The sequence below is a fragment of the Salminus brasiliensis genome, chromosome 8 (genome assembly GCF_030463535.1).
Source record: "Salminus brasiliensis chromosome 8, fSalBra1.hap2, whole genome shotgun sequence".
NCBI classification, from domain to species: Eukaryota; Metazoa; Chordata; class Actinopteri; order Characiformes; family Bryconidae; genus Salminus; species Salminus brasiliensis.
In genome coordinates, this window is record NC_132885.1 from 2994315 (window position 1) to 3016075 (window position 21761).

The window sequence follows — 21761 nt, forward strand, 5'->3', positions numbered from 1 at the left end:
CTGTACATTCACTTACACACACACTCATAGAAACACACACATTCAGAAGTCATCAGCAGCTAAGCACACTGACACCCTCTGAAGCTTTCCGGGAACACAGGAGGTATTTTGGAATCCGTGTGTGTATATATATCGTATAGCAGTGGCAGTGTATGTATATATATATAGTGTATAACAGTGGCAGTGTGTGTGTATATATGTAGTGTATAGCAGTGGCAGCGTGTGTATATATAGTGTATAGCAGTAGGAGAGTGTATATATATATAGCGTATAGCAGTGGCAGTGTGTGTATATATATATAGTGTACAGCAGTGGCAGTGTGTGTGTGTAAATATTGCGTACAGCAGTAGCAGAGTGTGTGTATATATATATATATATATATATATATATATATATATATATATATATAGCGTACAGCTGTGGCAGTGTGTGTATGTATAGCATACAGCAGTGGCAGTGTGTGTGTATAAATATTGCGTACAGCAGTAGCAGAGTGTGTGTATATATATATATATATATATATATATATATATATATAGCGTACAGCTGTGGCAGTGTGTGTGTGTATGTATAGCGTACAGCAGTGGCAGAGTGTGTGTATATATAGCGTACAGCAGTGGCAGTGTGTGTGTGTATGTATAGCGTACAGCAGTGGCAGAGTGTGTGTATATATAGCGTACAGCAGTGGCAGTGTGTGTGTGTATATATATAGCATATAGCAGTGGCGGTGTGTATATATGTAGTGTACAGCAGTGGCAGCGTGTGTATATAGCGTACAGCAGTGGCAGAGTGTGTGTATGTATAGCGTACAGCAGTGGCAGAGTGTGTGTATGTATAGCGTACAGCAGTGGCAGAGTGTGTGTATATATAGCGTACAGCAGTGGCAGTGTGTGTGTGTATATATATAGCGTATAGCAGTGGCGGTGTGTATATATGTAGTGTACAGCAGTGGCAGCGTGTGTATATATAGCGTACAGCAGTGGCAGTGTGTGTGTGTATGTATAGCGTACAGCAGTGGCAGAGTGTGTGTATATATAGCGTACAGCAGTGGCAGTGTGTGTGTGTATGTATAGCGTACAGCAGTGGCAGAGTGTGTGTATATATAGCGTACAGCAGTGGCAGTGTGTGTGTGTATATATATAGCATATAGCAGTGGCGGTGTGTATATATGTAGTGTACAGCAGTGACAGCGTGTGTATATAGCGTACAGCAGTGGCAGAGTGTGTGTATAGAAAGCGTACAGTGGTAGAGTGTGCCACTAAAGATTTTCTTTGGGGTTTAAGTCTGTGACAACCCCTGCAGAGTCTTCCAGGACTTATTCTAAACTCAAGCTGTGGTGGACTTTGAGGTGTGCTCGGGATCATTGTCCTGTTGCAAGGTCCAATGATGCCAAAGTTTTAGCTTCCTTACAAGAGGCATGACATCTTCTTCTAGGATTCCCTGATACTTAATCAAATCCATCATGTCCTCCAATCAGAATCCCAAAACTTCTGTTGCTTCTTTGAGTGTTATTGAGGTTTATTGTGCTTTTGGGTCAGAAGAGGTATGTAGCCAAACAAACCCGGGCCTAGAGTGCAGCATGGCTCTGTGATGCTCTGGGGCTGCTGTGCTTCCTCTGGCATCGGAAACCTGCAGCGTGTGGAGAAAATGTCAATGTCAAGCTCAAGCTTGGGCATCATTGGGCCTTGCAACAGGACAATGATCCCAATCATGCCTTGAATTCTACCAAGTCTTAGTTTCAGAAAAAGTCCTGGAAGAATCTGGAGTCGTTACAGTCAACTGACTTGAACCTCATATTAATTCAATAACCAGAATTTAATTATAATAACGTTAATATTAAGGAAAGACTTACCTTTCAAAAGTGGTGCTCAAAACGTAGTTAGTTAACTGTAGTATTGTTGATATTTTGAACGTTAAATGTCTAGGTTACAGTATTTCAGTCTGTGTGGTGTTAATGCTGGTGTTCATGTGTAAGTGCATTTGATTAATTTCTATATAAAGTTCACTAATGACTCATTATTCACATAAAAATATTAAAAAAAAACATTATTTTGAACATTTCGTAGAGACATTTCCTAGTTCTGTGAATATGCCCAATATGCTGATTATGTTTATAGTGGGTAGCTGTGGTGGAAAAATGAGGTCAGCTTGCCGAGTTTGACTGCTGGTCTTTCTTGCTCTGGCCTTTTACAGTGCTGTGCGTGCAAAGCTTAATTAGCATGTGCTGCAGTATCTGTGCCCTCATTCACACAGACTGGAGAAACAGAGGAACTACAGGCATACATCGAAACTGAGCCAGAAGAGCCAATGGAGAGTTTCTTCAAAAACACAACAATGCTACAGAGTGTGAAACAAGCAGTACACCCCATTAAATATGTGGTTCTTTATGGATTAATGTGGGCCTATCAGAATTTGATCTTCCTCCAAACCGCATCTATAGATAACGATGATGTCATTGAATCAACTGTGCAAAAACAAAGACAATTTGACTTTAAAATTGATTTGATCAACAATTTTATTGGCAATTAAAATGCAAAAAAGCCAAATTCCTACTGAGGACAGTCTAGAAAATCAACTATGTTCAAGAGTAGGTCCTAGAACAACATTTTAGGACTGTTGGAGTCTTCTTTACTCGTCTCGTGGTTCTGCTCATCTGCTCTTGGACCGCTAGGAATGGTCTGATCTGGCCATGTTGGTCAGCTGATATAGTGGACGGTGGAACAGTGGCTGATTTCTAACAGTTCTGAGATCTTCTTAAACCCCTTCCCAGACTCCTCTGCATCTCCACCCTTCTTTCTAAAGACCTCAGAGAGTTCTCTGGATCTGGCCATGATGGTGATCTTCAGTCCTCACTTCAACCATCAATCCAGAGCAGACCAGACTAAACATCTGAGGTTTAAATCAGACTCCAGACTCCTCCAGAATAATTCCTCTCCAACCATGTTCTGATCATCTGCAGCTGATGTTCTGCACCTAAGTTGATTCTAGTTTAGTTAGATGACCTCCGTCTCTTACTGTTGATCACATGAGGATCAGATCTGCAGATGTTTACCTATGTTTAATAGGGCGTCCTAACTTTGCTACATGACTCCAAGTCCTATACAAGCTTTCAGACTGAAGGAAGCGAAATGTAGCCTCAGTGCAGGAATAATGAAGGTCTTGCTCTTGAGGATATGGGTGAAATATGGAGTGACATTGTGGAAGGTAGAAGGAGAAGGAATGCTCAGGGGAAGCTACGCTAGCACAGGAACATGGTGAACACTCACTGGAAAGGCATGCCTGAAATATCATTATCAGGCAATTATAGATTTAGGCTCCAAGGCACTGCAAGCCATTCCAAACCTGAACCACAGCCCGGACATGTCATACACATCTCACCATGTGTTTCTGATCACAGGAGCATATACAGAGTAGCAGGAGGTGAAAAGAAATGGAGGAGGGAGATCCGGAGGGTCAGTTTATTCCTTTTCTTACCGTTTTGGCCGACAAACTCTTCACTGACACTTGCTTATCCAGTAGAATGCAGGTTTGGACACCCCTGGTCATAATATCTGCCAGTGGGTCCAAAACAAAAATGTGGGAACCTAGAACTGTCAGTAGGTAGTACCTAAGTACCTCCGGCGAGTATCACAGCTGGTGATACATTTTTCACTGTAAAGGATCCTAGTTCTGGACAGGGGTGTAGCACCAAATGCACAAGCAGTGCCCATGGGCCCATCTCAATCACCAAACCCCCAAGGCCCAGACACCTCAAGGGCCCTCATCCCACTTTGGGCCTTGGTTACTTAGTCCCACTTTTTGCTCCACTACGACGACACCCCTTGAGTTATCTGGCTGCTCTGCTCTTTTGAGGTCTTTTCACTGACCCTCAATGATGTTTTGACTGTGAGGGTCATGGCCTCAAACCTCCAGCTGGCACCTCTTGAGGTAGTCCACCGTGGATTTTGAGGAGATCCTCTTTTCATCTTCAGCTTTATTTTTTCTTTTTACAGGTGGTGAAATGTTTGCTTCCAGAAGTTGCTGGTATGTAACTGAATCCATTCCTCCCTCTACCACTGAAATGCTGCCTGTCTGGATAAGGCCAAGCCACACAAAAATGTTTGGTAATGAACTCCCGGCAGCACAACCCACCAGGCCTGGTTTCTCTCAGTAGTTCTTTTCTTTACGCTGCTTTAAGAACGTATCTCGTTTTCAAGCTCGGTTTGGTCCAGGATCTACTCCCATTTGGTCATGCCTGGTAAACCTACAGCGGCCTGGAATCAGGGGGCGTCCTTATCACATGTCCGAACCTCAGCTGGCTTCTCTCAATGCAAAGGAGCAGTGGGAGTAGTGGGGATGTAGATTGGAGATCTAGGTATCTCCTCACCTGTGGTCAGCGCACCTAACTTGCCTGTGGTGGATCTCACAATCCCTCTTCCAACAATCTTGAGGTGGGTTCACTGCCCCTACCTGAAGGAAGCCTGGCCTCGGACTTGAAGGTGCTGATTCTTACACTGACACCCTCAGTATATGCCTGATGGGGGCCCATGAAGAAGCCAGCAAGACAACGTTACCCACAACAGCAGAGACCCAAGACTACACCTTGCTGGCCTGTCCATGAGGACCACAAACAGCAGTGGAGATACGGCACAACGGCCACATGCAACAAGCCTGACCTTGTGCCACGATCGTGGATACACATGTTTTGGAACTGTGATGGTGATGGAAGTCCCTTCAACTATCTGAGAGAGGGTAAAGGGCTGGTCCACCGTTCAATAGCCAGGGTGGAATCCGAGGTTCAACTATCGGACCGTTTCTCCTTTCCTGGCATGAGCTTTTCTTGGGGAGGCTGAGAAGTGTGATGCCTCGATGGTTTGAGCTCACTCTCCGATCCCGGGGGACCTCCACCCCGGTTTGTCAGTCCAGAGGCACAGTTCCCAATGTCCATGCAACATTGCAGAAGTGCGTGAACCAAGGCAGCCCCCCTCCCAGTGCCCAGAGCTTTCAGCAGTTCCAGGTGAATCTCATCCACTTGGTGCTTTGCCACTTTGCCACGCTTTACGGCTACCTCAGCGATTCGCCCTGAATGGATTCCGACCTCTTGGATTTATACGTTCCTCAAAGAGTTCCCTGTACCCAGTGGTACAGATCTTCTGGTCTTCTGGTCTACTGGTCTTTTAGAAGTTGACCAGTATACCAGTGCTCAATGCTGGTTTGTGCTGGTCTGGTGCTGGCCTGGTTCACCAGTGTTGAAAACCCAAGCTGGAGATCAGCTAGTCAATGTTTTGTTAGCTGGGCAGTGGAAAACTGGAGCAGACATGTCTTGGCTGATTGATTACACTGGGGGTAAGAGGTGGGGTGGAGGGTGGAAACCGTGTACATTTGTATTCCTTTAAGTACCTACAACAGGGGTGTAGCATTACCCCCTGAACTTTACTGACCTGTGTGTCTGGCTTGATGGAGTCTTATGAAGCTAGCTTTACTGCATTTCGCGTCCATTGGCGGCATGGTTGGACTGGTTGGAGTAGAAAGTGTGTGTGTGAGAGAGAGAGCGAGAGTGTGTGAGAGCTCACACTGATGGAAGGAAAAACAGGAGATTTTCTTTGCCGACGCGTCATTTGATCTGTCCCCCAGGCCGCATCATTTCAGCGAGTTAAAAACGCGAAGGGTGGCGGGACAGATTGATGGCAGAGGCGTTTCATTCGCCGTATCGGAGCGCAGTAAAGTACAGGCTGACGGCCTTTACCAGGGGAACCGTGGGCCAAGGCAGGCGGGTCAATTTGTCCCCATAAATCCTCCGTTTTGTGTTAATTCTCCCATAAACTCCCCAGCTCGTGATTGTGCTGACTCCCCTGGCGCATAAATCAGGTCAGGAGTAATTTCCGAGCTCCATCTCTCTCTGGGCTGATAAACATGAAGCCTTAAAACCGCAGCTCGATGGCACTGGCGTCACACGCGCTTCCACAGGGCGTGGGAAATACCGGGCAAATGAAGAAAAGGAAAAGACAAGAAGGAAAAAAACATCATTAGGAGATCAGTGAAGGTGGTTAAAGCGGTCGGTATTGTGGAAAACCTCATTTGCTGTTTTGAAATGAAAGAATTTGGCCCAGTTTGTAAACACTGCTAAAGTTTCAACGGGCACCGTTCACCCAGTTCATAAAGGTCACATGTAGAAACTAAGCAACATTATGAAGTGAATTGAATCCAGTATGAATCTGCAGTGAGTGAAGTGTTTACTGTCTAAAAAAAATCATTGTGACCAGCATGAATCTAAAGTGAGGTATTTACAGTAATAAATGTGAAGTGATGTAAATCCAGTATGATTCTTCAGTGTGTAGTTTTTAGTCTGATGGTAAACGTGGAATATTTTTAACCCAGTATGAATCTAAAGTGTGAGGTATTTACTGTGATAGCTATAGTGATTTAACTCAGTATGAATCTTCAGTGTGCAGTTTTTAGTCTTAAAGCAATAACTGTTGAGTGATTTGAATCCAGTATGAATCTTCAGTGTTTAGTTTTTAGTCTGACAGCAATAACTGTCAAGTAATTTTAATCCAGCATGAATTTTCAGTGTGTGGGTTTTACAGTAATAACTGTGAATTGCCTTTAATCCAGTATGAACCTAAAGTGTGAGGTATTTAGTGTGAAGTGTTTACAGTAGTAACTGTAAAGTGATTTTACTCCAGTATGAATCTGCAGTGTGTGTAGTTTTTAGTCTGATGGTAAACATTGTGGATTATTTTTAACCCAGTATGAATCTAAAGTGTGAGGTATTTACTGTGATAGCTATAAAGTGATTTAACCCAGTATGAATCGTCAGTGTGCAGTTTTTAGTCTGAAAGCAATAACTGTTGAGTGATTTGAATCCAGTATGAACTGTCAGTGTGTGGGTTTTACAGTAATAACTGTAACGTGATTTAACCCAGTATGAATCGACAGTGTGTGTGTAGTTTTTACAGTCTGATGGTAGTCATTGTGGAATATTTTTAATTCAGTATGAATCTTCAGTGTGTAGTGTTTACAGTAATAAATGAGAAGTAATTTAACCCAGTATGAATCTAAAGTGTGAGGTATTTACTGTGATAGCTATAGCGATTTAACCCAGTATGAATCTTTAGTGTGTAGTTTTTAGTCTAAAAGCAATAACTGTTGAGTGATTTGAATCCAGTATGAATCTTTAGTGTGTGGGTCTTACATTAATAACTGTAAAGTGATTTAACCCAGTATGAATCTAAAGTGAGGTACTTGGTATGAAGTGTTTACAGTAGTAACTGTAAATGAGTTTAGTCCAGTATGAATCTGCAGTGTGTGTGATCTTTACAGTCTACCAGAAAAGAAATGTGGAATGAGTTTATCCAGTATGAATCGACAGTGTATGTAGTTTTTACAGTCTGATGGTAATCATTGTGGAATACTTTAAGTTCAGCATGAATCTTAAGTGTGTGGGTTTTACAGTCTGATGGGAAACACTGTGAAATATTTTTTAATCAGTATGAATCTTCCCCATGAAGCATTTACAGTAATAAATGAGAAGTGATTTAACACAGTAAAATCTCCTGTTTTTTAGTCTGACAGCAATAACTGTGATTTGAATCCAGTATGAATCTACAGTGAGGTATTTACAATAACTGTGAAGTAATTTAACCCAGTATGAATCTACAGTGTGAAGTATTTACAGTTATAACTGTGAAGTGATTTAACCCAGTATGAATCTACAGTGTGTGGGTTTTACAGTAATAACTGTAAAGTGATTTAACCCAGTATGAATCTAAAGTGAGGTATTTACAATAATAACTGTGAAGTGATTTACTCCAGTATGAGTCTACAGTGTGAAGTATTTACAGTTATAACTGTGAAGTGATTTAACCCAGTATGAATCTACAGTGTGTGGGTTTTACAGTAATAACTGTAAAGTGATTTAACCCAGTATGAATCTAAAGTGAGGTATTTACAATAACTGTGAAGTGATTTACTCCAGTATGAGTCTACAGTGTGAAGTATTTACAGTTATAACTGTGAAGTGATTTCAAACCACTATGAATTTGCACTGTGTAGTTTTCCAGCAATAATTGCGCAATTATTTAAATCCAGTATGAATCTGCAGTGTGTGCAGTCTTTACAGTCTAACAGTAATGCGTTATGAAGTGATCTGAATGCAGTATGAATCTGCACTGTGAAGTGAATTACATCCCGTATGAATCTACGAATCTACACCGCCTGTTCTGGGAACACTACAGCAGCTCTACTGGTGTTTAAGAGGCTTGCTTGAGGTTAACAGACCTCAGATCAACGAAAGCAGTCCTTACAGTGCGCACTGTGCTACCTCCCATAAATCTGACCCCAGTGACACTGAACTCATCGTACACCCACAAACACACCCCCACCCCAACACACACACTTCTGCAACTCAGTCACTTAACCAGGCAGATATGTTTAATAGTGGATGTAAATGTGCTAACAGGCAGAGTGAGTAATGGTCTGGAGTGGGTTTGGAGCAGTGTCCAGTCATCTTGTACTGATCAGTCCAGTAAAAACACTGCCTTAAAACAAAACAGCTGCTTCAATTAACCAGCGTTTACATGCCGCTCCGTTTGCATTCTTACATAAACAGCTTCCTAGGAATGGCTTACGATCAAGCGTATCAAACATGTGTTAAAGAGTAACAAAAAAAAAACAACAAAAAAAAAAACAGGACTACAGGAATATTATGCAGAAAAAAACAGAGTTCCTTTTAAATGAAGAAGGACATTTGTTTTTGTTGTCCTCAATAACATTTCACTCTCAGCTCTGGATCCTCCTCGGTTCTCTTTGTGTTTCCTGCCAAAAGATGTTCCCCCTCCACTCATCGCTTCTCCTTTGAAGAGCGTTAAATCCTGCGAAGAAAAACTCGCTGCAGCTGCGGCCGCTGACGGAGCTCCCTGGAACACGCTAAAGCCTGATGGAGTCGAGTCCAAACACTTGGCTTTCTCATCCCACCGCTGCTGGAGTCAGCCCCTCCCGTTAAAGCGACAATGTGGTGAACAGTCAAATTTACACAGTTTACCCCACCCTGGCCCTCTCACCCCAGGGGTAGATGATCAACAAGACTAGCTACAATGAAGCTAATGCAGGCTTATATCCCACCAATTAGCATGACGCTAGCAGTCGCTATGTACACGTGTCTTAAAACAGCTGCTGATGCTCCTCCACTGACTGTAACAGGGGAAGAACGGCGTCTCCGTCATTCCCACTCCGGGCCGGAGCGCTGCTGCTGCTGCTACTGCACTATGGAGGTTTGGTGGTGGAGCTGCAGGAGGAGAACCTCTCTCCAGAACTGCTGCTGTGTAACGCTGCAGAACCCATAGAGTCATATTAGTGTAAACTCCTGTAGTATTACTCTACCGCCTCTACAGCCCACATGCTGCTCCACCTTCAGATCAAGCTTCTGGAGCTTCTCTCAGCTTGTCCAGAAATGCATGTGTACAGCTGTCCATGAGGGGGCGCTCAAGCTGTGCATTACAGAGCAAAAAATACCAACTCTTCCAGCAGTTTGAGGCAAGTTTACACAGCTTAGGCACTTACTTGCACTATGCGTCCAAATGTTTGTGGACACCCCTTCTGATTAATGCATTCAGCTACTTTAAGTTTCACCCATTGTAGAGAAGTACTGCCAATAGAATAGGACTCTCTGGATCAGACCAACCAGATGAACCAATTGGCACCATGCTGCCTAATGCCAGGCGTGGGCTAGTAGAGGGGTATATAAAGCCCCCCAGCATTGAGGAGCTGTGGAGCAGTGGAAGAAGAACTGTGTTCTCTGGAATGATGGAGCTTCTTCCAGTACTTTTGGGATGAGTTGGGAAGAGTTGGGGATGATGAGGTGGGGTGGTGATCATCACCCAACATTCTGACCTCACTAATGTACTTATTGCTGAATGCAATCAATCAAATCCTCACAGCAATGCTCCTCCAAAATCTAGTAGAAAGCCTTCTTTCCTGGACAGTAGAGACAGTTACTCCAACAGAAGCAGGAGAAACTCTTTTTTTTAGTAAGTTTGATTTTAGGAGAAACGGTGAAAGAGCGTGTGTCCAAATACTTTTGGCTAATTGGTGGGCTATTAGCCTAGCCTGTAGTGCAGCACACGTCTTAGCTAATTGACTACATTTACAGAAAGAGGGGGGGCTGTGTACCTTTGATTTTTCAGAACTATGGCTTTGATCTCTCGTCATTGTCGCTTTGATTCCTCCACATCTCCCCACATCTTCAGAGGGGAGTCTCAGAAGACTCCTCCCTAACCCCCCTCCCCTCACACAGTCATCCAATACAAGTACGCACTCACACACACACACACACACACGCTCACACACACAGCAATGTCGATTGAACATTTTGTCCGTGCAAAAAGAGAGAATATAAAAACATCATAAAAGCAACACCTAAGGAACACAGCTCTGCTACAAACGCTTCCAACTCCGCGACATTTGAGAAGAACGTCAATAGTGCAATTTCTTTCAGTTTTCTGGGGAACGTCCTGGTTTCTGGGGTTTGTCCGTGTGAGAGTGTGTGGAGGGTCCGGTTAGTGGCGGCTGGGTCTTCCCACGGGACCTCTGCTCTTCTCCCAGCGCTGGAAAAAACAACAGCAACAAAACCACATCACTCACAGGCCTGGCACGCAGGGGCGGAGCTATGGCTTTAGAAGTGTGTGTGTGTGTCTGTGTGTGTGTGTGTGTGTGTGTGTGTGAGACACCTTAATCTACTTAAAAGTTATTAATATCACAAACTAATTTCAGCACCTACATCCTCTCCTCTACATCAAAGAGTGCAGACAATAACCATGACAATGAGAGAGGAGTAACAATGGAAATACATGAAAGGTAACCATGGAAATTGATGAAATGAAATGGAAATGGGAGTAGTGTAACCATAGAAATAGACATCAGCTAACAACAAAAACAGATGTAGTGTAACCATTGGAAACAGATGTAAGGTAAACACGGAAAGGAGTGTGATATGACCACGGAAATGGGTGTAGCGTAAGCATGGAAATGGGAAGAGTGTAACCACCGAAACAGTTGTAGCGTAACCATGGAAATGGGTGTAGCGTAAACACAAAAATGGATGTAGGGTTACCACGGGAGCAGGTACAGTGTAACTGTGGAAATACATGTAGCATAACTATGGAAATAAAAGTAAGGTAACCATGGAAACAAGTGTGTTATAACAATGGAAATGAGTGTAGCGTAAAAAACAAGGGAATGGTGTAGTGTTCACAAAGGAAGCGGTAGCAGTGTAACCATGGAAACAGGTTTAGCATAATGGATATGGAATGACAATAGAAATGGGAGGAGATGAAAGCATGGGAATGGATGTAGGGTATCGACGGAAACCAGTGAAGGTGATGTAATGTAACCATGGAAACGCCTTACTTTAGGACAGGGTTATATTTGCAGTGAATAAAGTGGTGATTGTTTTGTTCTGTGTGAGCTCAGGACTGTGACCAATCACAGCTCCAGGTGAGGTTCTCTGGGGTCTCTCCTGTGGAATCCAGGACCTCCAATTAACCCTCCAGACCCCTGAAAGCCTCAAAACGGGGGGAGTTTTTGTTTTTGGAGTGGCCCATCAAACTGCTTAACTGGTATAGCTCAGTGAACGGTTTGTGGGTGGGGGGAGGGGGTGCGGCCTATATAGCCTAATATTAGCTACCAGCTACATTTAGCAACACAGCTCTCTGCAGCATGTAGTCCCTATCCGTACAGCCATCCCATAATATGGCACAGCCAAATTAACCCAACTTAGCCGTGCTGGGGGTTAATGGTAATGTTTGCGCTGGGATACTGCTATTTATAAAAATATCAAAAAAGATTAAAAATACAAAGAAATAAAAAATGCATTGAGCACCCCGTTCCCCACAGGTACAATACAAAACAATGCTTCACGAAATTTAGATGACATATGAGGTCATTGGCTGCTCACCGGGGGTCGATTTCTTGTCTTTTTAATGATTACTGATTCTGTAAAGCTGCCTTGTGAGGACACCAGTTGTAACAAGCTTTACAATGAATAATTGTAAATTGATATGAAGAAGATTTTTGATGACATTCGTCAAAACCTCTAAAAATAAGGCATTTCTTTGCTGCATTCAGTCCAAATCACAAGAAAATTTGTGATATAGTGCTGCTAATAACGGGCCATCTATCTGCTGGCACAAGCATATGTTCCCTTTTGTAAGGGGGGGGGGGGGGGGGGTTGTTCCCCTGGCTCCATACAAAATCGCTTCGCTCTGGTCCGAATCAGTTAACGGGTTCGTGAGCTTGGAGCGTTTCCCCCTGGGTTTGGTTGGTTTTCACTCAGGGAAAAATCCAAGCTCACCAAAATGAGTCCCAACAAACCATGTGAGAGAGTTCTCTCCACTGATTGGTCAGACAGACCTGTCTGGGGCGGACTGAGAAAGGTGTCTGGTGTTCTGGACTAGTGCTGCATATTAGATGCATCTGCTCACGGCTGTAGTAACGGTAATGAACTGGGCAGTATAGCAGCTTAACACCTGGATACGGAGCTGGTTAGCTCAAGCCTGTGGAGGTCAGATCGCGCTCTCATCACAATTGAAAAGCTCCAGACTTTGTTTGGGACCAGACCGAGACCTCCTCCTCTTCTCCAGGGTCTCAATGCTGTTGTTTCGGTACTCATCTGAGTGCAATTACGGTGTACTGTATTTCACACAAGGCTGAAAACGAACCAGGATCCGATTAAACCAGACTAAAACACCCTAAACCTGCAGCAACAACACATCACTTGAGAACTAGCTTTCTAATTAAGCTTCAAATCGTAAGACTGCATGATTTATTGAAGCCACCCACAATCCTGGGTAAATGCCAAGTCAGCTAACAGAATATTTGCTGGTCATTAGATTAGTAGTGGAAGCATTTATTAAGACTCTATTTTATTTTATTTATTAAGGCCCTATTTTAGCGACCTTCCGTTACCTACCAGTGTAGAGATATTCACAAGCAGCGCTGCTTTTTAAGCGACACAGGCGGAGGGAGTGAAGATAGACTGTTGGTGGGGTGGAAGATAGCAACGAGCATGTCGAGGCGCCTTGCACAGGGTATAAGATAGGACCCTCAGTGTTGGTACACAGACTGCATGCAGTATAGTACTATAATGCCAATTCTCGTACAAAGCTGCTCTGAGCTGCTGGAAACACAGAAAGAATGGGTGTAGGTTCTACAGAGCTCACTGAACTCCAGCGTGGTTCTGTATGTAATAGGAGACACCGCTGCACCAACAACAACAAGTCAGCTGGTGAAATCTCCTCCCTCCTAGATCTTCCTCCATCAGCTGTGAGTGGTGTTATTATTGAACAGTGGAAGAGTTTAGGAGGAACAGCTCACAGAGAGCAGCTCAGTGTCCACCGAGTGTCTGTCAGACCACGTAAAGTTACAGAGCGGGGTCAGGGCCGAGTGCTGAGCTCAGAGCAGAGTGCAGAAAAGCCTCCAACTGACTCAGTAACTGCAGCAGAGCTCCAGACCTGCTGCTGCTGGTAGAGCTCAGAGCAAAGGGAGACAAGCTCCATATTCTCAAGAATATCTCAAGACACACGCCCACAGGGCACAGAAACCCCCCAAACACCCACAGTATACACACCAAGGGTGTAACACAACACCAGCATCTGTAGCTGTAGCTGTTTCTGGACCTGACCTAAACCTGAAGTCTACATTTAACAGATCCTTTAAGCAGCATTTCTGCCCTGAATTAGGAACATGACATGTCCATGGTAATATTATAAGTATATTTATTTATTTAGAGAGCTCTGCTGCCCTGAGGACAGCCAGTGATCTGTATGGGCTACATGGAGAAATGGGCTCTGCTGGGAAGTGACAGGTGGAGGTATGAACTGAAATGATGTATCAGTCAGTAAATATGTGAATAAAGCAGATGTGTGTGTATTGGGGTCAGTTTGGGCTCAGTTTGGGGTCAGTTTGTATAGAAATATGGCTTTACTGTGGAGCTCAGTGAGGCAGTGTTTAGGTCAGGCTGCCTGCGTCCGAATACTTTACTGAAATGCCCTCTGCCAGATTCTGCGGATCTGGTACTCATGTGGATCCACAGGCTAGTCAGCTCTGCCAGTAGATTTACTGAGGTCATGAGATCCAGACCAGCAGAGTCAGGGAGAGGAAGAGGTCAGTGAAGTATTCAGACGCAGACGAGCGAGTGGGGTTTAAGGATCTGGATCTGGAGTCTCGAGTTCTTCAGGTTTCTCTCTGGCTCTCTCTCTCCCTCCTTGCTCAGTTACCCCACCCCCCCACCCTACGCTGCCTGACCCTTATCCCAGTTCATCCACACTAAAAGCTCAGCTCAAAGCTCTAGATATTTCAGTTTTCCATCCATCACCGACTTCCTGGAGAGCTATTAGACCACTATTCTCCCACTCAAAGAAAAAATGCAGCCATCTGCAGAGGATTTCACCACTACACCAACAGGGGAAGACTTTGTGCAAACATTAACAACCGGGCGTAAATTTACCCCAAATCACCAGACGTCAAAAAGCCTCCTGGTGCTCCAATCTCGAAATATTCACTACATAATGCGGCTCACTGCGGCTCCTATTTTCCTGAGCTTCTGAGATACAGAGGTGGAGCCACACAGGAGCCTAAGCTCACCCTGCTCAATGTAAAGCCCCTCAGCATTGTGCAGCTGTGGAGCAGAAGATCTGTGTTCTCTGGAATGAAGGATCTCCTTCCAACACCTCTGGGATGGGTTGGAATGGAAGCACTAACTAATCTCGAGGCTGAATGCAATCAAATCCTCATCACAGCAACATTTCGAAAGGCTTGTAAAGCTATCCGAGAGGAGTAGAAGCTGTTATTGCAACAAAGGGTCCAGACCCAGACTCCCTGTTACTAGCCTTGATATCAGAAGAAACTCTGGAGGAGGAGGCGTCCACAAACTTTTGGAATTTCACAGCATTTGTGAGGGATTCGCTCTGTATTTTAAAGTGTGTTTCAAGCAAACAGTCAATCAATACACTATAGCACTCTTTTAGAGCAAAATTAAGGCCACACCCACTAGTTTGCTCACTAGCTTTCATTCCATTCTGAAAGTATTGAGTTGGTCAGTCTGGAGGCCTCTGGATTAGTCATTAATTTCTTGTGAAGCAGGAGACAGGAATCTTACTGAGCTCTCCAAAAACAGGCGTGTTTCTACTAGTACAAAGCTTTAATCTCAGCGTTTCTCGTGTGCCAAGCCTCTCCAACCGGACAAGAGGGGAGGGATATTTGGACAAATGGACAGTGCTGCTCTGTGATCTGGAATGTGTCTTTTGTGATACCTTCACTTTGCGTCCTAACCGGTCCTTCCACTTCAGTGCAATACAGTTATCAATGAGCAGCAGCCTGTAGAAGAGTAGAAGAGTGAATAATGTTCAGTGAAGTGTCCACATATTTTTGGACCAAGATTTTGGACCACTGAAGATGCACTGAATCACTTTAAGAAATGAATCGTTTAAATGAATCACACTGTTGTGAGGTGAAGAATGTACACCCCTAATAATCATAATCATAATCATAATCATAATCGTTTCTGTAGGTCAGGAAATGCGCTGTTGTCTGTCTGTTGGTTGAAGCAGATGTTACCTGGAGCGTTCCTCGTTCTCGTAGCCCATGATGATATATTCCTCATTAGCGGTGAGATGGGGGCAGAGGCAGTCTGAGCTGTAGTGCAGAGTGACCGTGTCCAGAGGAATGTTGACCAGAGACGATTTAAGGACCTCTTTCACCTCCACGATGGCACTGAGGTCATGATTTTGGCTCTTTATCTCCTTCACTCTGGCACGTATGACTAGAAAAAGAGTTCGCTCACTTAGACTGTCTGCATATTACTCCTAATTATTCATATTTGCCATGAATTATTCAGTATCTAGTATGAATGGTGTAGTATCCACAATGAATTATATAATTTTGTAACTGAGTGTCTTGCTATCCCTTTCTGCTGTGACACTGAGAATTTCCCCACTGTGGGACTAATAAAGGATTATCTTATCTCTTATCTTAATAACTACTGAAATTATTTACTATCCAGTATGATTTATTTTAGTATCCAGTATTATTTAGTATTAGTATTATTTAGTATCCAGTATGAATTATTTTATTTAGTATGATTTACCCACCCTTAATTATTCATATCTACTATGAATTATTCAGTATCTAGTATGGATTATGATGTATCCACAATGAATTATTTAGTATCTAATACAAATGATTCAGTAATTATTATGAATTATTCAGGTTTATGAATTAGGATTATGTAGTATTCACAATGAATTACTATGAATTATTGTATGTAGTTTGACTTTTTATGAATATGAATAAACAGACGTTAGCATGACTTTGCTTTAGATCTGAGGTATTTTCTTGTTATGTAGTCTAAAGACTTACCGTAATTATAGTTGTTCTTTATGTAGATCTTTTGAGTGAGTTTCACTGTCTTGCACTTGCACCGCTCTGAAAAGAAAAACAATAACAAACAATGAGTCTACGCTCTATAGTCATAATTCATATCTAATACATAACATCTAACAGTTACGACCACTTACACTTCATATTAATATAAATAGTAATAATGTACAAACCAGTGCTACTAACAGTGCTGCTGTCACTTCTACCAATAAATCACTAGATCTTATAGTAACAACAGCAGCAATAATAATAATAATAATAATAATAATACTATTAAGAGTACTGTTACTACTCAGTCTAAGCTACTGTTACTATCACTAATGAAAGATGCCACTGCTAATACTAGTGTTACTAATAATGACTACCAGTACTACTATCATAATAATAATAGTAATAATAATAATAATAATAATAATGCTCTGTTCTGTTACAATAACAATAATAATAATAAGGTTCTAACATTCATACTAATACACTAATCTAGCATCTTCCAATAAAATAGTATTACAACATATTATCATAATAAGATATATAATAATATTGGTAGTAGTAATATATTACCTAATATTTAATATTCAGGGACTAATAGGAAAATAATTTAGAATCAATCACTATCTGTAGACTGATCAAACCTGCTGGTTACGCTCTGATTAAACGGACGAGCGTGTACAGTGTGTAGTATGTGTACAGTGTATGTAGTGTGTGTACAGTATGTGTAGTGTGTGTACAGTATGTGTAGTGTGTGTACAGTATGTGTACAGTGTATGTAGTGTGTGTACAGTGTGTGTACAGTATGTGTAGTGTGTGTACAGTGTATGGTGTGTGTACAGTATGTGTAGTGTGTGTGTACAGTGTATGGTGTGTGTACAGTATGTGTAGTGTGTGTACAGTATGTGTAGTGTGTGTACAGTGTATGGTGTGTGTACAGTATGTGTAGTGTGTGTACAGTGTGTGTACAGTATGTGTAGTGTGTGTACAGTGTATGGTGTGTGTACAGTGTATGTAGTGTGTGTACAGTGTGTTTACAGTGTGTATAGTGTGTGTACAGTGTGTTTACAGTGTGTGTACAGTATGTGTAGTGTGTGTACAGTGTATGGTGTGTGTACAGTGTATGTAGTGTGTGTACAGTGTGTTTACAGTGTGTATAGTGTGTAGTGTGTGTACAGTGTGTTTACAGTGTGTGTACAGTATGTGTAGTGTGTGTACAGTGTATGGTGTATGTACAGTATGTGTCGTGTGTGTACAGTGTGTGTATAGTGTGTACAGTGTATGTAGTGTGTGTACAGTGTGTATAGAGTGTGTAGTGTGTGTACAGTGTGTGTATAGTGTGTACAGTGTATGTAGTGTGTGTACAGTGTGTGTATAGTGTGTACGGTGTATGTAGTGTGTGTATAGTGTGTTTACAGTGTGTACAGTGTATGTAGTGTGTGTACAGTGTGTGTATAGTGTGTACGGTGTATGTAGTGTGTGTATAGTGTGTTTACAGTGTGTACAGTGTATGTAGTGTGTGTACAGTGTGTGTACAGTGTGTGTACAGTGTGTATAGAGTGTGTAGTGTGTGTACAGTGTGTATAGAGTGTGTAGTGTGTGAGGCCATTTGATCCCGACTCAGGCCCTCGTTTATCCAAACCCACAGGGCTAAGATCCTTTTACGATTTTCAACCTTATGATCATCTTCACTCTGCATGAGAACTGGCAAATGTAGCCACTCCCCCTCTAACCCCATCCCCACCTCTTATCCCCCCATTTCCTCCTCTGTCTCTTAGAAATCCAAGACAGGACTTATTTGGAACTGGGCAGCGGATCTTCAAGATTACGAATATATAATCTCTAACAGCGGTCAGTCTCCCAGCAGGTCGGGCTGGATTATGTCAGCCTAATTAAAAGGAGAGAGCCAGAAGGTAACACAGACATGGGAGCACCCTGAAACACTAGCGTCCATCTGCTCCACCGTCCACAAACCTGAGTGATCGCGTGTAAGCAGCGAGACGACAGCTCCAGCATCTCAGAGTACTACAATTCCCTGGGTCCGCGAACCCCTGGACCTGGAGCCCTTATCTAAGAAACATTAATTACCAAAAGCTAAACTAAACATATAAGGTTTTAGCTTAGATTTAAAGATTGAGACTGTGTCTGAGTCCCGAACATTATCTGGAAGGTTATTCCAGAGTTGGGGGGCTTCATAAGAAAAGGCTCTTCCCCCTGCTGAGGTTTTCTGAATTTTGGGCACGAGTAAGAGTCCAGCACCCTGAGATCTAAGTAGTCTTGATGGTTCGTAATCAGTAATAAGCGAGGCCATGTAGGGCTATTAGTTATAATAAAGTTACTACTACTAATTACTAATACTAAATTATTAAATATGTTCTAATACTACTACTAATGGAAAATACTGCCACTAATATTAGTTATAATAAAGTAACTACTACTAATAAAAGTATTAATAATGATTGAATACTATTTCTAATGGAAGATCTTTCCACTATTACACTAAAACTAATATTAATATTTCTAATGAAAGATGCTACTGCTAATACTAGTGTTAATAATAATAACATTACTACAGTTCTAATACTACTAATAATGGAAAATACTGCCACTAATATTAGTTATAATAAAGTTCCTACTACTAATTAAAATATGAATAATGTTCTAATACTACTTCTAATGGAAAATATTACTAATATATTAGATGAAATAAAGTTACTACTAATAATGTAAATATGAATAATGATCTAATATTACTGAGAGAAAATACTCCCACTATTATTAGTCATAACAAAGTTACAACAACTACTAATAAATATATGAATAATGTTGTAATATTACTTCTAATGGAAAATGTTACTAAAATTAGTTTAAATAAAGTTACTGCTAATAATATAAATATGAATAATGCTCTAATATGACTTTAAATTTAAGATCTTACTACTATTACACTAATATTAGTTTTAATAATAAAGTTACTACAACCTCATATTAATATTAATAATGTAGAAACAGTACTAGTACTACCAGTGATGCTGCCACTACTACCAATAATCTACTAGGCCTTAAAATAGTAACCGCAACAACAACAACAACAACAACAATAATAATAATAATAATAATAATAATAATAATAACAATAATAATAATATAATGCTCTATAATTAAGAGTACTGTTATTACTCAGTCCAACATAATATTACTATTTCTAATGAAAGATAATATTATTATTAATATTAATTATTATTATTAATAATAATATTATCTTTCATTAGAAATAGTAATATTATGTTGGTTATTATGTTGTAATATTATGCTGTAGTACAAACAGTACTACTACTACCAGTGGTGCTGCCACTATTACCAATAAACTACTAGGCCTTAAAATAGTAACCGCAGCAATAATAATAATAATAATAATAATAATAATAATATAATGCTCTATAATTAAGAGTACTGTTATTACTCAGTCCAACATAATATTACTATTTCTAATGAAAGATAATATTATTATTAATAATAATAATTAATATTAATAATGTACAAACAGTACTACTACTACCAGTGGTGCTGCCACTATTACCAATAAACTACTAGGCCTTAAAATAGTAACCGCAGCAATAATAATAATAATAATAATAATAATAATAATAATAATAAAATGCTAGTATATTTGGAGTACTGTTATTACTCAGTCTAATATAATATTAATATTTCTACTGAAAGATGCCACTGCATATACACTGCTACTGCTAATACACTAACACTAGCGTTAATAACTAAAATATTAATATTAATAAGGTTCTAATACTACTACTAATACACTAATCTAGTAGTATTAGAACATTATTAATATTATTATTAGCAATATTTTAATAGAAAGCTTACTTCTACAAATATTACACAGATACCACCATGTTCTAATATTAGCACCACTGTTATTAATTATACAGATATTAATAATAATAATAATACTAATAATAATAAGAGCAGAAGCAGAAGCAGTGCTCATATCTCTGCTGCTAATAAAGGCATCCCAGGAATGCTAGGAGTAACACAGCAGGGTCTGAACTGCCGCTCGCGCTGCTGAGAGTGGAGAGTACCTGTCCCCTCCACTTTGACTATGGCCTCAGGTGAGATGCACACGCCCCGGTCGTACACGGGCAGCTCCTCGCAGGCCAGGCTCTCGGGCCAGGTGTGGTTGTAGCGCTTCATGACGGGCTCGCAGCCGCACTTGGCGCGCTCGCACACGGCCTTGCAGGGCTTGATGGGGTCGTGCTGGAAGTCGATGGTGCAGATGGGCGCGTACATGGCGCAGAGGAAGAAGAGCAGCTCGGGGCTGCACTGCGTGCCCAGCAGACCCTCGAACTGCTCGATGGCGAGCACAGCGTTGGCCTGCGTGCTGTGGTGCAGGTGGTTGGGCATCTTGGTCATGTTCCACGGCATGGACTTGCACATGGGGATGCGCACGGGCTCGCAGGACGCGGCGGTGGCGCGCCGGAAGCCCAGCAGGCTCACCAAGGCCAGCACGCACACGAGAGTCTCGTGAGAAGACATGGCAAAGCCCACTTCCTTTCCTTTAGGAGAAAAACAAACAAACACTCACGCACACACACGCACGCACACGCACGCACGAGCGCGCGCGCAGTCCCGGTGATCAATACCCGCCGACAGTGAGGTGATCGAGAGAGGCTCTTTATAGAGCGCGCATGGAGACGCAGAGCGCGCGGAGCTCCTTGCCAAGAAAACCGTCTCCAACTATCTCCACGCGCTTGCGTCACGACAGCGGAGAGGTGGTGTCATCGCGTTCACTCCTCACCGACAAAAGACTGGAGGAACACACACTCAGACCCCCCCGGTGACGCAAAACTGCCTCGCGACTCTGCCTCGCGCTCCGTGACTGCGCTCCTCTCCGCTGCTGCGCACCGAAGAAAGTGAGATCACTGCGCGCTCCACCTCGAGCAGAAAAAGCAGGAGGGGCCGATTGGGAGGGGGTTGGGGGTGGGGAGAGGTTGGAACTGACTGGAGGGTGGTGGTTAGAGGTGGATGGGAGGAGGTAGGGGGGTGGGGGGTGGGGGTGAATGCACGGTGCTTGGGAGCCTCCTTCGCTGAGCCTGGAGACCTCATGCGTAAAAGCACACACTCCCCAGCCCAGGGCTGCACTTACAGCATAGCCAGTGTCCAAACCTCAAACACACACCTTTAACATGACATGGCATACGACCACAAGCGTGGGAGGCTGCTTAGGGACCCCCTATATACATATATACATATACACACACACACACACATATATATACATATATACATACACACACACACACACACACACACATATATACATATACACACACACACATATA

General features: G+C 42.3%; 1 protein-coding gene and 1 pseudogene across 1 annotated transcript; both read right to left on the minus strand.

Annotated features, from left to right (window-relative positions):
- Positions 1 to 8390: 8390 nt before the first annotated feature.
- On the minus strand, positions 8391 to 21314 carry frzb (frizzled related protein). The gene is made up of 5 exons (XM_072685398.1): positions 20502 to 21314; positions 16393 to 16458; positions 15592 to 15796; positions 15288 to 15351; positions 8391 to 10583 (listed from the first exon to the last, which is right to left on the minus strand). Exons 1-5 carry the CDS (start codon positions 20953 to 20955, stop codon positions 10536 to 10538), a joined length of 837 nt encoding a protein of 278 aa, XP_072541499.1. The 5' UTR covers positions 20956 to 21314; the 3' UTR covers positions 8391 to 10535.
- On the minus strand, positions 16894 to 18139 carry LOC140561103 (uncharacterized; annotated as a pseudogene).
- Positions 21315 to 21761: the final 447 nt, after the last annotated feature.

What these genes read in the sequence shown, in the direction of transcription:
- frzb (XM_072685398.1), bottom strand. Translation starts at nt 20,955, where the DNA reads ATGTCTTCTCACGAGACTCTCGTGTGCGTGCTGGCCTTGGTGAGCCTG. An exon ending in AGTCAAAGTGGAGGGGACAG is followed by an intron (nt 16,459 to 20,501) that starts GTACTCTCCACT and finishes TTTTCTTTTCAG; the next exon opens with AGCGGTGCAAGTGCAAGACA. An exon ending in GGTTAGGACGCAAAGTGAAG is followed by an intron (nt 10,584 to 15,287) that starts GTATCACAAAAG and finishes TGTTTTTTCCAG; the next exon opens with CGCTGGGAGAAGAGCAGAGG.